Here is a 16,014-nt window from a genome sequence, read left to right on the forward strand (position 1 = left end):
TCCCCAGACCAGTACAATCACTAGATTTAGCTACGTAGGTAATCATTTTTGGCCAAATGTTTGTTTTATCCATCATCAGTGTGACTGTATCAAGAAATTCAGTGCTCACTATGTTGCGCCATTCCTGAGTTGGGACACAAAATGCAAGTAAAGCAGAAAGTAGGATAAAATAGCTACTTTGGGTAGGTTTAAATACTTATTAGCTAAGTAGGTAGAAATAGTCTTTGGACCGGACCTGTTTTTATTACAACATAATTAAATCTCACCTTCACAGCAAAGTCCTTCTCTTCACTGGTTTTAGTTTGAGTTGAACTGTCAACCGTTGTAGACTTGCTTGCTGTTGGCTCAGCATGATTAGCACCCTCTTCTTTGACTTTTGAACAAGGTGAAGCAAGCGGCAATATTCTCCTTGCCTTAAATTTTCTAGGTGTCGGAGTCTTGGACGTTATTTTATACTCTCGTTTAGAATTTTTTTAACTGGTGTTTGCAAAAAGATGAGTAAGGCCTAGCACTCGAAGAACTTGATCTGTTACATGTAACCTTTTACAGATCATCAAATATCTCACTGCACCTCTGTTTTAAAACGTCCAACTTAATCCGAATTTCCTCGTCCAAACGAATCAACCTGTTAAGTTTATTTACACAAAATTTACAGGCGTATCCTTTTCGATCTATGTTTAATTCGTTCAACAATGCACTATACACTTTGCTTGCCTCTGTTCCCAATGATCGGTAGTAGTTTATATCAGTTATTCTGATTGGCTAAGAGGATTACGTGGTCAGTAGTGGGGGATAGGTGGGTCAAGATAGTAGGACATTGGGGCCCTGGCAGGGGCGTAGCTAGGACTATTGTAACGTGTAGGCCGAAGAATGAAACCGAAGGTTTCACCGAGGCGCGAAGCGCCGAGGGGGGGTAGGTGCGGGAGGGGGTCGCCCCCTCCCGCTGGGGGGGTTCGGGGGGTCACCCCCAGAAATTTTTGAAATATTAGGACTCATTTGCACTACTCTGAGCATCAAAAATATTGAAATAGACATTAAATTTTGTATTACAAATATCTTTAAAATGATGTAATTTTAAAGAATTTTTGTACCAGATTTTGCACGCATAGTCATGACATGTGGTATTACGTGTTGTATTAAAAATGACTTGTGCATGTAATATGAAATTGATAGGATTTAGTGTAAGATTTTAAAAAGATTATCCACAAAATTTTATCATTTTTTATTGCTTTAAAATTCAAATTCTCCTTCAAATGAAATTGATTTTTCTGTTTTTCACAGCAACAAAATTGTCAATTACAGCATCAATGTCAACTGGCATATGACGTTGTACATGCAACAGAGAAAGATTGGACATCCTTTCGTCTCCCATAGTTGTTCTCAAATAATTTTTAACTCTACGCATCGCACTAAACGAACGCTCACTAGAGGCCGAGGATACTGGCATGGTCAAGAAAATGGACAGAACGCAGAAAATGCCAGGATAAATGTCTTTGTTGGTTTTATTCAGGAGATCGATGATTTTATTCGGTCCTGTATCGGTACCAGCAAGATTCCATCTAATCCTCCATCTTGTTATTTCATCCACAAACTCTACTTTGCTAGTGAGGTCTGACTTATAGGCGTTGTACAGACGATCTGTAACATCCGCTGTAAGGTCTTGCAGTTTGGCTGGTAGCAAATACGAAATTAAAAATCTCTCTTCGTTCTTTGTTACTCGACTAGATATTTCGTTTACCAGGTGATCTAAAAAGACGAGATACAACGAAACTCTCCAGTAATCCGACGGGTTGTTTAGGGGATGATTTTCTCTGTGTTGTTGACGTCCTGCTCTTCTTGGAACGCATGGCTGCAAGTCATGCTCTGCAGCTATTTCAGTTGCCCTGCCATACAATGCATCCCAAACACTAATGTCGTTTCTTTCATCAGTTAATCTCCTGATAACGACTTTGGCCTCTGTTACTGCTTCTAAAAGGTCTATGTCCTTTTTTTGAAGATAGTTTGTTAAGGCTACTGTAGAGCTCAAAACGTGTTCCGCTACAACTAGTGCAATGATAAATTCAAATCTCAAAATAGCAGCTAAGTATTGCGATGCCTTCTCATCTTTAGCATCTTCAAGTGATTGGAGGGCAGCAACGACCACGGGGAAAGCTGAGCGGAAGGTGAACAGTGAATCTGCTCGACTTGACCAACGCGTTTCGCACAGTGTTCTGAGTTTTGTTCGTCGGTCCATCTGCTCCTGTACGTCATCGTTTTCAGCCAGTTCGTCGGAGAATGCTTTCAAACGCTTTGCAGAATAATCAAAACAAAATGCCACATCCTGCACTGTTGACATCATGTTTCGAATGCACATAACCTTGCTGCTGTGTATCAATGCAAGATTCAGCGAGTGTGCTTTGCAGTGAACATAAGAAGCCTCGGGAACAACTTGAAGTATCCTGGCCTGGACGCCACTGTATTTCCCCGACATGTTAGCAGCTCCATCGTAGCACTGAGCTCGTAGATTCTGAATATTCAGGTTCAATTCAGCAAGAAAATCAATGATGATATTGGAAACTGCCATACCTTTCACACTCTCTGCATATTTAAAGCCAACAAACTCTTCTCGTATCTCAAGACAACCATCGATACTATCAAGAAACCTAATGCACAAAGACATCTGTTCTTTTGTAGAGGAATCGGTACATTCGTCAGCAATAATGCCCAAAAACTTAGAATTCCTGCAAGAATCCACAATGTTTTTGCGCACCTGGTTTCCAAGCAGATTGATTAGTTCATTTTGGATATCAGGGGATAAGTAGGTAGAGCGTGACGCGTGACGCGTGGCAAGGTGGTCGCTTAAGACGGGGTCTCTCTTGGCAAATTCAGAAAGGATGGCAATGAAGTTACTCTTATCTTCAGTGTGTCCCCTTATAGGGATGTTCTGCCTACCACATAGTAATAGCACTTCGATAATTGTCTTAAGTATATGTCTATTTCTCTCAGTATGTTTTTTGTGGCTTGATGATAGCATGCTCACAACGGTATCTCCCTTCCCTTCACTTACTCGTACAAATTCTTCCCCCGCCGTTACACAACCCTTATGAAATGCTAAATTTTCATGGCGCCGCGCAATTGATAGCAGATTTTTCCAGTCTGTCATTGGACTGGATAAGAACGATTTTTCTTTCGAATCAGCATTGCCAAATAAGAAACAGTACGCACAAAACACAGAGTCGGTGGAAATAGAATAGCGCATCCAATGATGGTCTTTCAACCAAGATGGTTGGAATCGCCGAGATTTGGTACCAAAGGACCTGTAAAATTTAAATATAGCCAGCATTCAGGTACACTCATCCAACTCTCAATTTTCTTTGTGCAAACCACCAACAATGCTTATTATTTTACGTTCGGTACTTGGGACTTGGATCAATATTCCATCCCTCCTCTAATCAGCTAATTTCATTTCTTCTTTTTTTGTTTTTTTTATTTCTTTTTTTTTAAATCTGGGATTGACTTTTTTTGTATTTAAGCCCCAAAAAATTATTTATTGTCTCTGACATGGATTATTAAAGTTATGTAATCAGCAAATCTTATCAACATTTTTTAAACCAAATTTGACAAAGACAAAAAAAGGGGTGGTTGATTTAAATCTATATTGCAAGTACAAGAAAAATTAAATGTGTCTATCCAATATCAATATAAATAAATGATGAAATTGATAATTTGATGTGTGACTTGTTTTTATATGACTGCTTTATGTACAAATATCTACAATTCAAATGATAACATAATAAAGGAAAACCAATGTAAAGTACTATGCAACCCTGTCAATGTAATTCATGCTAGAAGGACACATGTATATGAGTTTTTACCTTAATAAGGTGGGAATAGGGGGTGGGGGTCTTGATCCATGTCACAAGTGTCTGAGGACTAAATATCAAAGATCAAAGGTAATATTTAGAATGAAAATAATTTTCTACTTTCTTATAGTTTGTAGATGTGTATCTGAACAATGATCTTGGTAAATAAATTCATTGTTTACTGATATTTAGGTACGAAGCTAAAGCAGCAAATATTGTGTTCAAAGCAACACGGACTGTCACAGAGAGCTCGCACATAATTAGATAAAGTTTAATTAGATTAATGGGATTCAACATACCTTTTATTAGTATTTACGTATATGCAAAGAAAGGTATGTTGAATCCCATAAATATATTATCATAAGGCCTAAATTAGAATATTGTTTGTTTCCCCTTTCCGACTCAGCATTGTGACCTAAGGGTCGGTAGGTAGGAAAAATATTTTATTTTTTTTCCAACAACAATTATTAGATATCAGACAATAAAGTTCAATCATTTGTAATTTTTTGATTAAGTTTAAATTTGTTTATCAATGTTTAATAGCAAATATATTAGACACATCCACCGAGTTCAGGTATGATAGGAATGAAATCATTTAAAAAATATTTTTTCCTCAGATGAGGCAATAAAATTTTTTGAGTCGCGGCGATTTTGGTGGGTCGGTGGGTAAGGGGAAACAAACGATATTTTATTTTAGGCCTAGTAGTAAACATTACAAGAATTATATTTGTTAAAATTGAACCCTGTACGTACTAGATCTATAGGATATTTTGAATCTTGTCATTAACACATTGTTAACGTCGCTATTTTATATCTAAAACAGTTGTAAAGTTATAGTCTAAGGTTAGCCCGTTTTGGTTCAATTTCAAATGAAATACGATGTTAGGCCTACGTCAGCATGCACCACCCCTAAATGAATGCGTTAACATGTTCAGGCGCGGATCTAAAGGGGGGGGGGTTGAGGGGCCCCCCCTGGAATTTGCGGAATAGCAAAATAGAGAATGTAGAGTAACTAAAAAATGACCACTGACCCCCCCCCCCCACTGGAATTTGTGGATTACAAAAAATTATTCGTTTGCCACCCCGGAATATATTGGTAAAAGGTGGAAGGAAGAGGGGTATGTAATTGACGTAGCGAGTAGCAAAAACTCTTCTCTCTCTCACACCCCCACCCCCACCCTCCGATTAGGATTTTGAGAATTTTGGAAAGAGTTACTGTCCTTTGAAAAAGTACTAGCCCCCCCCCCCCCCCCCCCAATTTATATTTTGAGAATTTGGGGTTTGGGAAGACCATCTTTTATTTCATTAAATGTGTTGTGGAGTGGAAAAGGTCTAGGGTAGAATTTTTTGGACAGAATTGGACCCCCCCCCCCCCCGGAAAAAAAAATCTTGGATCCGCGCCTGATCTTTATAGGCCCTTAGGCCTTAAATAACAAGTACTCCGCTCGCACGGTGTCGGCACCATCAGCATATTTCACAAATTTTAGAAGACTGTAAGGTTTCTTCATGTGTTCATATTGTAGTATGTACTAACCTTGACGGAAATTCAAAGTCATGCTGATGCCATTTAGATTTGAGAATTTCCACTTTGCAGTGATCTGAAATTTGGTGTTTTGACTCGGGAATAATTTTACCAAGATCTGGATAGGTAGGCACATCACTGTTATTTATGGCACTGTTGCTGTCATTAGATACAGATTTTGGTCTACACACTGAATTTAAATTTTTCCGGGTGATAAACTTATCCATGACTTAAATAATCAATTAAACGCTTGACGTGTATGTACTAATTCTCTATTACGACAAGCACCTTAATGTCATGTAGGAACATTATAAAAAGAAAAGGTCAGACGAATAATAATTTTATATCCGATTTTAAAACCTGTATGTATGAACATTGGGCCTAAATTATTTTTTGCAAAAATTTATGGGCTTTTTTTTTTTTTTTTTTTTTTTAGTGACAATGTGTAGGCACGTGCCTACTCGAGCCTAACGTAGCTACGCCCCTGCCTGGGGAGATAGGGGGTCAACTCAGTGCACCTCCATGGAGGGGGGGGGGGTCAAGGGAATAAAAGCCGACGCAAAACTGGAGGGGAGTAGCGTATCAGAAGCCCTTGGCTGGCGAAGATGGTTGTTGCTATGAATGCTTGTTTCAAAGCAATCCATGAAAGTCAACAATGTCGAGAATGTTGTGGGTTGATATCCCCAAGATATGAAATATACATCTATACTGTTCAGTATTTATTTTAACCCTGGTTTTAAATTGTATAAAAAGGCTATTCGTATGACGTCGTTGTAACTATGACGTACATGTACATGTAACACTATTATGACGTCCGAGTACGGCATTCATAGCATAATGTAAGTGCATAAAGTTACATGATACAAAAAATAATGAAACTGTCAAGAAGTCCACGACATCGTGACAGACCAAGGATTTTTCTGCCGCATGTAGAGGTCACAAAGAAAAAGATTGACATATGTAACAAAATGTAAGAACATCCAATTCGCCATTCACGGTGAAGACGATGTCTTTGTCATATTTTTGTTTCATGTACACGAGGAATTTAACAAAAATCTTCCATTTTTAAGTCACCTGAGTAAACTCAGGTGACCTATTGCTATCTGTTTTCGCCCGTCGGCGATTGTCGAACGTTGAAATTCGATTTTTTCAGCTTCTCCTCTGAAATCGCTAACCCAATTTCTACCAATTTGAATATTGGCATACATGTTTAGCGTCTATGGGTGAAGGGAAACAAATATTGAGAATTTCATGGTCCCTGACTCCACCCAACCCATCCCCGGGGCCTATGGGGTGGATCCAAAACCACTAAAATTAGTACATTCTTTCAAAGTCTTCTGTACTCCTGGAAATCAAGCAGTCAAACTGTTGGCATGATTGTAATCAGCATGGTGTCCTCTAACAAAATTGTGAAATTCATTGCCCCAAGGTCAGGGGTTCTAGTGATAGCGTTGGGCTTAGTAGAATACATGTATATAGTGAAAATGCATTATTTCTTTGAAACTGAAGGTGAAAAGTTAAGCTGAATATGCCGCCTCTTCTAAAATTATTAATTTTTGGGCCATAGGGTCAGGGGTTCTGGGGCGGGGCTATATTAGATTATATAGTTAGAAAGCATTGTTTCTTTGAAAATCTTCTTCTATGCTCCTGGGTATTAAATAAACTAACCAAGTATATCATTATGTTAAATAAGACTGCCTCTTCCAAAATTGTGAATTTCATGGTCCCTGTTTCGGGGCTGTTTTGGTATGAGGTTGGGGCTCTATTGATTATATAGTGAAAATACATTTCTTCTTTAAGTCTTCTTCTCTGCTCCTGGGTTAATAGATAAACTAACCATGTACATAGTTATGTTGAATAAAGCGGCCTCTTCCCAAATTGTTAATTTCATGGCCCCAGGGTCAGGGGTTATGGTTGTAAGGCGGGCCTCTATTGATAACATAGTGAAAATGCGAAAAATTCTTTAAAAATCATCTACTCTGCTCCTGGATTGATTGATTTTATATTGTTTAACACCCCTCTCGAGATTTTTTCACTCATATGGAGACGCCACCACTTGCCGGTGAAGAGCTGCAAATTTTGTCCTATACTCGGCACTCAAGGCCATTGAGCAGGGAGGGATCTTTTTCGTGCCAGCACCTACTGCGACACGGGACCTCGGTTTATACGGTCTCATCCGAAGGACCGGTCTCCACGTACCACAGTGGGATTCGGACCCGCGACGTGAGGATCAACTCCTTACTTCGCGACTCTAGAGCAGATGCTCTAACCACTGGATATTAAACCAATGAATTATGTACATAGTTATGATGAGGAAGGATGCTTCTTCCAACATAGTGAATTTCGGGTCCCTGGGCCAAGGGGTCTGGTGTTAGGGTGGCTCTAATGATTATATAATGAAAAGGCATGAATTCTTGGGTATTATGCCAATATTAGAATTACACAGTATGACCTGAGGGTGTGTTATGATCTAAGGTCAAGGTCATATAATTTAAAGGTCACTGAAAGAAATCTTTCATAACTCGTGTACGGTCCATATCTTGCTTATGGATGAACTCGGGTAAGTTCCTTTTTCACACAAAGATTCCTTATGACCTAAGGGTGTGTCATGACCTTGATGCAAGGTCATCTGTGCAAGTTCAAGGTCATTGAAAGAAAAAGTTCATTATTTAGCTTTGCTACATATTTATTCGAATTTTCTGTAACTCTTGGCTTTCCTCCAGTTTTGTCAAACAGCACTTATCTTACCCCATTTTCTTTGTCTCTCTGGTAAGCTATAGGTCTAAAAATGAAGACCTATTTCGGCAATTTTGGATTACCCAAATGATTCCAGCTCTGCAGTAGCAAACTCTTTACAACTAACTTTGGCAACATCTTTAACTGCTCGACCAACTTCTCTCTCAGATTTTTTCAAAGATTACTTTGACATTGGTGGGATGTTCGATACACTTAGAAGCATAGATAATTTTTCTCCCCAATGCCTGCATGGAGCATCCCTGCAATGTAAATAATAATCAAAGTACTGATACAGTACTGAAAGACGGGGTCAAAATAATCTTCATGCTAGATTTTACAAATGTGAATTATTTTACGAGCTTTGATAACAACTTAATTTTTTATTAACATACTTGGAATAAAACTGTGAATAATATAAATTCACGTTTTTCATTTAATTTGAAGTAGAAATTTCAAGAATTGCTCAGTTTGGAAACCTTCCTGAACTGTCCAAATTTCACCGGGTACGAATTAATATCTTTCTGAAAGACAGTCAAAGTAAACAAGATGCATACGCAGTCGTAATACGCAGGAGAGTACTTTTTTACTAGTGCATGATTTACAATTAATATTTCCAGTTTAAAATTTCTAAATACTTTATTAGATTTGAGTTGGAAAAAAAGTTCATATCACTTTCTCAAGTTTGATTCGGAATGTTTATATTTTGATCATAACAATTTCTGCACTCTTTTATATAGCGTAGATTTATATCACCACGGCTTCCGTTTTGAGGCCTCTGACAGTAAAGTAATAGACGGGGAAACGTGACCCTGTGACAGTGTGTAGAAATTATCAAGGTTCATATGATGAATAAAACTGTATGCTGAGATGCTTAATTGATCATTTGAAGATAAATTATAAAATTGGTATTCAATAATTACAAACCCAGTGCAACTTTTGTGTTTTCATCAAATGCTCGAATCCCATTATTGTCCGACCGAGAATGTCGTTTTCCTGTGGGAACATAGTTTACTGTGCTACAGAAAGTACACTTGATATGTAGTAAGGAACCAAGTCCATGTCTCTCAAAATCAAAGAATGTTTACATTTACAACAACCATCTATAAGTTTATTCAAAATAAATCCTAGTTCAATAATTCTTCAGCCTGCATCCCATGCTATTAGGTGTGACGTGTCTTCGTTTCCAACTGGAACTACTTCCTCTTCACAATGTCCGTTTATTGATGGATCGTATGCAAAGATGTGCTCCAAAATGTGGATTGGATCTTGTAAATCATCATCTGTCATAAATTTACCATGAATTACCAAGGGTATAAAAGAATAAGCAATACAAAGGTATCTAGATGCTTACGAGTGTATACTGAAACTTAAATCATCGAAGTATTTAGCCCTTCTTTTTTGTTGACACACACGTCTACTTTACGATATTTGCATACATGTATATAAACAAATCAAGATAACTTACTTGGAATAGGAGGTGGATCGTCAAGATCAGATTGAGAATTTGTTGAAGGGACCTCAGCTCACATTTTTCTGTCTATTTCATTCAGTCGATGTTATTTTACTTTGTTTTCCTTTGGAGATAAATCAACCTCCTTTATCGCGAATTTTCTCCATTCCACACAAAGATATTCTAAAATTATCTCTACGTACGAAAGAGCACTCAAGGGGCGTATTCGAAAGTAAAACTCGAACCCAATGCAGAAAAAAATAAGGGAATCAATACCGAAACTTTCTTTTTTTAGGAGATAGAAGAAATTACATTGTAAGTAACAACTTCGTTGCGTCTGACCTTAAAGGTTTTCTTTCATATTATACAAAATAATGGTGATTCATTTTATACTCCCTATACTTTTTTTGTAATTGTTAAAATGATAAAATTTTAGAATTATCTAATTCTGAACAAGTAATTGTGTATGAGCCAGAGCTCACAATCATTGACATATAAACATGACTATAATTTTTTTTTCTTCCTTTCATGTCAGTTTGTATTAAAATTAGGTGTAGTCTTATCATAATAACTGATGTAAGTTCAAGAATTAAAAGTAAATTTTTTGGTGACAAACTCCTTTAGAATGAAAGTGGTCAATTTTTTTTAGGTCACCTGAATAACTCGGGTGACCTATTGCTATCTGTTTTCCTCCGTCGTGTGTTAACATTTGAACATTTTCAGCTTCTTCTCTGAAACCGCTAAACCAATTTCAACCAAATTTGGTATGCAGCATCTATGGGTGGAGGGGAACATAAATTATTAATTTCATGGTCCCTGCCCCCCTGGGGCCTGGGAGTGGGGCCAAAACCACTAAAATTATTGCAATCTTTAAAAATCTTCTTTACTCCTGGACATCAAGCGGGCAAACTGTTGGCATGAATATATTGAGCATTGATTCCTCTACCAAAATTGATGGCCTTAGGGTCAGTGGTTCTAGTGCTAGGGCGGGGCTATATAGATTATATAGTGAAAATGCATTATTTCTTTAAAAATCTTCTTATCTGCTCCTGGGTATTAAATACACTAAGTACATAGTTATAATGAGCAAGAGTGCCTCTTCCAAAATTGTGAGTTTTATGGCCCCAGGGCCAGGGGTTCTGGTGTTAGGGCGGGGCTCTATTGAATATTTAGTGAAAATGCATTTATTCTTTGAAAATCTTTTTCTCTGCTTCTGGGTATTAAATGAACTAAGTACATAGTTATGATGAGCAAGAGTGCCTCTTCCAATATTGTAATTTTTTTACCCCAGGGTCAGGGGTTCTGGTGTTAGGGTGGGACTCTATTAATTATGTAGTGAAAATGCATTTATTCTTTGAAAATCTTCTTCTCCGCTTCTGGGTATTATATTAACTAACTAAGCACATAGTTATGATGAGCAAAAGTGCGTCTTCCAAAATTTTAAATTTTATGGCCCCAGGATCAGGGGTTCTGGTGTTAGGGAGAGGCTTTATAGATTATATAATAAAAATACATTAATTCTTTGAAAATCTTTTCCTTTGCTCCTGGATTTTATGCCAATGATCCAAGTATATAGTATTTATGATGAAGAAAGGTGCATGTAGAAAAATAGTTATTTTTCATGCCCCCCCCATCCCTGGTTCGGGGCGGGGGGGGGGGGGGTACATAGTCTGAAAATAAATTAATGCTTTGAAATCTGCTCTTCGGTATTAATCAACCATTTTATGATAAAATTTTGAAATATATGGCCCCAGGGTCGATGGTTCCTCTGGGGTGAGGTGCAAAACTGGTTATAAAGTAAAAGTGCACTTTCTCTTTGTTACTTTTATCAACCTCTGGGTATTAATTAATAGAGTAAGCATGCTAAGTTTATAATTATGATAAGCAATGGTGCCGCTTTCAAAATTATGAATTGTAAATTTCATGGCCTCTTGTTTAAAACACGAACCAGTTATTTGTTTGAAAGTTGTTACACGATACTCAGGTGACCTATAAGGCCCGTGGGCCTCTTGTTTATTTATACAGTCATGGCTACATGTAACTCAAAACAATCGGCGTTAAATTGAAACGTTATACAAGACTTAATTGATTGAACACCACTTCAAGACTTTGAAACTTGTCTTACTGTTAAACATTACCATGATTACCAAAAGACCAAGGGCATGCTTACGTTGAAAAACAGCAAAAAAATTACTATCTACTCAAACTTGTGGCATTAACCGCAAATATATGTTACATGCTGCGTTTTCTTTGATAATCATATCATGGGTATTTGAAATTGGTCTTATATGTTTATTATAAAAATGGGTTAAATATCAACTTATATGTTTCATGTTCGGAAGATCGTGCATCAGCAATCTCCATTTTGTTGCTATTTTTACACTAAGATCATGCGTCTCGTACGAAGATGACTTACCCATTCTCTGCCTCTGTTACATCAGCCCACGCCTTTTCCTTGGTTGCTTTCCCCCCAAACCCACCCTTAAGGACATACGAGACCTTCCTCAATTACAGATAAATTTCCATAAAATTTCATGCTTGATCTATTTGCATATAAACCTGTTTATGCCCCAAAAATTAGGATATGTCACCAGGCTATTTATAGAGTTAGAATAAATTGGATAATCCTCATTATAACATGCAAAAATAAGTATTGAATGCTATTTATAAAGTCAAAGTAGATATTTTCCATTGAAACTGTATATCCAGATGGTAAAGTATGATAAAAACTGAAATTTATTTTTTGAAAGCCATGTTTCCAGCCTATGAATAAATTTTCTAATGATAATGATATTTTTTATCATTGTAACTGATTGAGTTATCTCCCTTTGATATGAAAAAGAAATGAGAAACAAATGCAGTGGAATAGAAAGTGTATTTACATCATCATGATATCACAGATAATTGTTCAAATTAGAAACGTAGTCATTACATGTATATTCATATAACAATAGTCATTACATGTATATTAATACAACAAGTGGTCAGTTACCTTTCATAAAATACTGATGTAATGACTTGATGATTTTACCATTGGATGTCACTCTGACCTTACCCATGTTTTTCTCTGACAAAATAGACTTTATACCATTCACAGGATCTCTGTGATGAGCAATGCAAAGATAGTCATAGTGAAGACCAGAAGCTGCAATTTTGTTAGGTGTAAATTTAGATAAAATATTTCATCTACAAGATGTTTCAATGAAGAAGCATTTCTACTCAATAAAATAGCATATTTGTCATTCTCAATATCAAAATCTACACTAAAGCTGTGTTTCAGCATTATGGCTCTAGAAATATCAAGGTGAAGCACAAGTCGCTGTAGAGCTTGGGAATCTGCTAAAGCGTCATGGGCGTCATAATGTGCTGTGCATAAATCTTTCATAAGATCCACTTGTTTGTAAGACTTTCTGTTGGGAACTAAATAGAGGTAGTGTGTCTACAAACCCAATAATGAAGTCACTGGCTCTTAGTCCCACTTGATGCATTGCACGGATTATAACATTCGAGTCGAATTTTGCATTGTGAGCAACTAACACTATGTTGGAAAATTTTTTCAACCATGTAATAATTGTTTCTATACCATCCTTCGCATTCTTACATGGCACCTGTACTCCATTCTTGAACAAAATATTCTCCTTCACAGCAATACCCGATACAGCAGTGCAGAGGGTGAAATGGGCTGTGTAGATGGAAGGGTATACTGTGAAAACGATTTCTCAGAGGCATATGTACCAATCTGGGTGACTTCACAATATTTACGTATAAAATCATAAGGAAAAAGGAATTATAAATCAATATGTCACAAACAGACAACATACACTTTTACATTACAAAGAACGAGGGCGCTTTTGATTGGCATTCGGCAGGAATCTGGGCGTAAATGAAAAGTGGAAATTTTATCGACTTGTCACATGAAATTTTAACATTTTTTTATTTATCGGGTTCCTGTGCAACAGGAAGGGGGAATATTTTCCCGAAATTGAGCTTTGATTTGCTAAAAAATAACTTGAAAATTGGCCAGATCAGACATTTGGTACAAGATGGTACATTGTTAAACATGTTTTTCTAAAAATTTCCTATGTCTGGGTCTTCTCTCCATGATTTTGAAACGTAATTTTTGTATCTTAATTCCATGAAACGAATACACTTTTTTAAACAATGGAGAGAAGACCCAGAGACCACGAAAATGAACTTTTCCCAAAAATTCCAAAAGTGTGAATGTGGTGCTTCTTTGTCTTTTTAAAATCAGTTATATGTGTGTAGCTGTGATAGCTCAGTAAGTTGGACTGCCAGGTCAGTGCACTCGTAGTGAAAGGTTTTTTGGTTCGAGCCTGGCATGGGGTGTTAATTTACAACCATTTATTTTGTCAGTTTCGTTTTATGTACTGATGTATTAAAATTTTGTATTAGATACATTTTAGTTCAGCTTGGTTCTCGAGCGAAATCAATTCTAATCTTCTATTCTATAATGTATATGTACACGTATCATGTATCTATGCATTTAATATTTTAGGTGTTTATTTTTAGCTCTACTGGTCAGAGACTAGAAGAGCTTATGCGATAGTAATGCGTCCGTCGTCCGTCCGTCTGTCAGTCTGTCTGTAAACAATTTTTCAAAATGCTACTCCTCCTACAGTTTTGGTCCGATTTCAATATAACTTGGCACACAAGTAGACTACACTAAGATACATAATTTTGTGCATTGGTTTTTGATTTCGATGAACGGTGTTGCTGTGGTTACTAAAAATAGAAATTTCTGTGAAATTCTTTCAAAATGCTACTCCTCCTACAGTTTTGGTCTGATTTCAATATAACTTGGCACTGTTTGATTTGCTAAAAAATAACTTGAAAATTGGCCAGATCAGACATTTGGTACAAGATGGTACATTGTTAAACATGTTTTTCTAAAAATTTCCTATGTCTGGGTCTTCTCTCCATGATTTTGAAACGTAATTTTTGTATCTTAATTCCATGAAACGAATACACTTTTTTAAACAATGGAGAGAAGACCCAGAGACCACGAAAATGAACTTTTCCCAAAAATTCCAAAAGTGTGAATGTGGTGCTTCTTTGTCTTTTTAAAATCAGTTATATGTGTGTAGCTGTGATAGCTCAGTAAGTTGGACTGCCAGGTCAGTGCACTCGTAGTGAAAGGTTTTTTGGTTCGAGCCTGGCATGGGGTGTTAATTTACAACCATTTATTTTGTCAGTTTCGTTTTATGTACTGATGTATTAAAATTTTGTATTAGATACATTTTAGTTCAGCTTGGTTCTCGAGCGAAATCAATTCTAATCTTCTATTCTATAATGTATATGTACACGTATCATGTATCTATGCATTTAATATTTTAGGTGTTTATTTTTAGCTCTACTGGTCAGAGACTAGAAGAGCTTATGCGATAGTAATGCGTCCGTCGTCCGTCCGTCTGTCAGTCTGTCTGTAAACAATTTTTCAAAATGCTACTCCTCCTACAGTTTTGGTCCGATTTCAATATAACTTGGCACACAAGTAGACTACACTAAGATACATAATTTTGTGCATTGGTTTTTGATTTCGATGAACGGTGTTGCTGTGGTTACTAAAAATAGAAATTTCTGTGAAATTCTTTCAAAATGCTACTCCTCCTACAGTTTTGGTCTGATTTCAATATAACTTGGCACAAAAGTAGACTACACTAAGATACACAATTCTGTGCATCGGTTTTTGATTTCGATGAACGGTGTTGCCGTGGTTACTAAAAATAGAAATTTCTTTGAAATTCTTTCAAAATGCTACTCCTCCTACAGTTTTGGTCCAATTTCAATATTACTTGGCACACAAGTAGACTACACTAAAATACATAATTCTTTGCATCGGTTTTTGATTTCGATGAACGGTGTTGCCGTGGTTACTAAAAATAGAAATTTCTTTGAAATTCTTTCAAAATGCTACTCCTCCTACAGATTTAGTCCGATTTCAGTATAACTTGGCGCACAAGTAAACTACACTAAGATACATAATTCTGTGCATCGGTTTTTGATTTCGATAAACGGTGTTGCCGTGGTTACTAAAAATAGAAATTTCTTTGAAATTCTTTCAAAATGCTACTCCTCCTACAGTTTTGGTCTGATTTTGATATAACTTGGCATACAAGTAGACTACACTAAGATACATAATTCTGTGCATCGGTTTTTGATTTCAATGAACAATGTTGCCATGGTTACTAAAAATAGAAATTTCTGTGAAATTCTTTCAAAATGCTACTCCTCCTGCAGTTTTGGTTTGATTTCAGTATAACTTGGCACACAAGTAGACTATACTAAGATACATAATTCTGTGCATTGGTTTTTATTTTGATGAGTGGCAAGGATCATTTTTCTATTTATTGCTGATTTAAAGTCTCAAGTCCCAACTGCTACTTTTCTCTTCCTTTGTTTTAAGTATAAACCAGTAGAGCTACAGTCTCGACAGAGACTTCTGG

At 36.7% G+C, this 16,014-nt stretch overlaps 1 protein-coding gene across 1 annotated transcript; it reads right to left on the minus strand.

The window, feature by feature from the left end:
- Nucleotides 1–266: 266 nt before the first annotated feature.
- On the minus strand, nucleotides 267–3,322 carry LOC134260523 (52 kDa repressor of the inhibitor of the protein kinase-like; the record flags this gene model as incomplete). The annotated part of the gene is made up of 2 exons (XM_062743076.1): nucleotides 1,301–3,322; nucleotides 267–437 (listed from the first exon to the last, which is right to left on the minus strand). Coding segments are annotated over exons 1-2 (2,193 nt in total), but the record flags the coding sequence as incomplete, so codon positions are not given.
- Between the last annotated feature and the right edge of the window lie 12,692 nt (nucleotides 3,323–16,014).

The sequence above is a fragment of the Saccostrea cucullata genome, unplaced genomic scaffold, assembly GCF_032062105.1.
Source record: "Saccostrea cucullata isolate Sc308-1 unplaced genomic scaffold, CSIRO_AGI_Scuc_v1 ctg5147, whole genome shotgun sequence".
In the NCBI taxonomy this organism is placed as follows: Eukaryota; Metazoa; Mollusca; class Bivalvia; order Ostreida; family Ostreidae; genus Saccostrea; species Saccostrea cuccullata.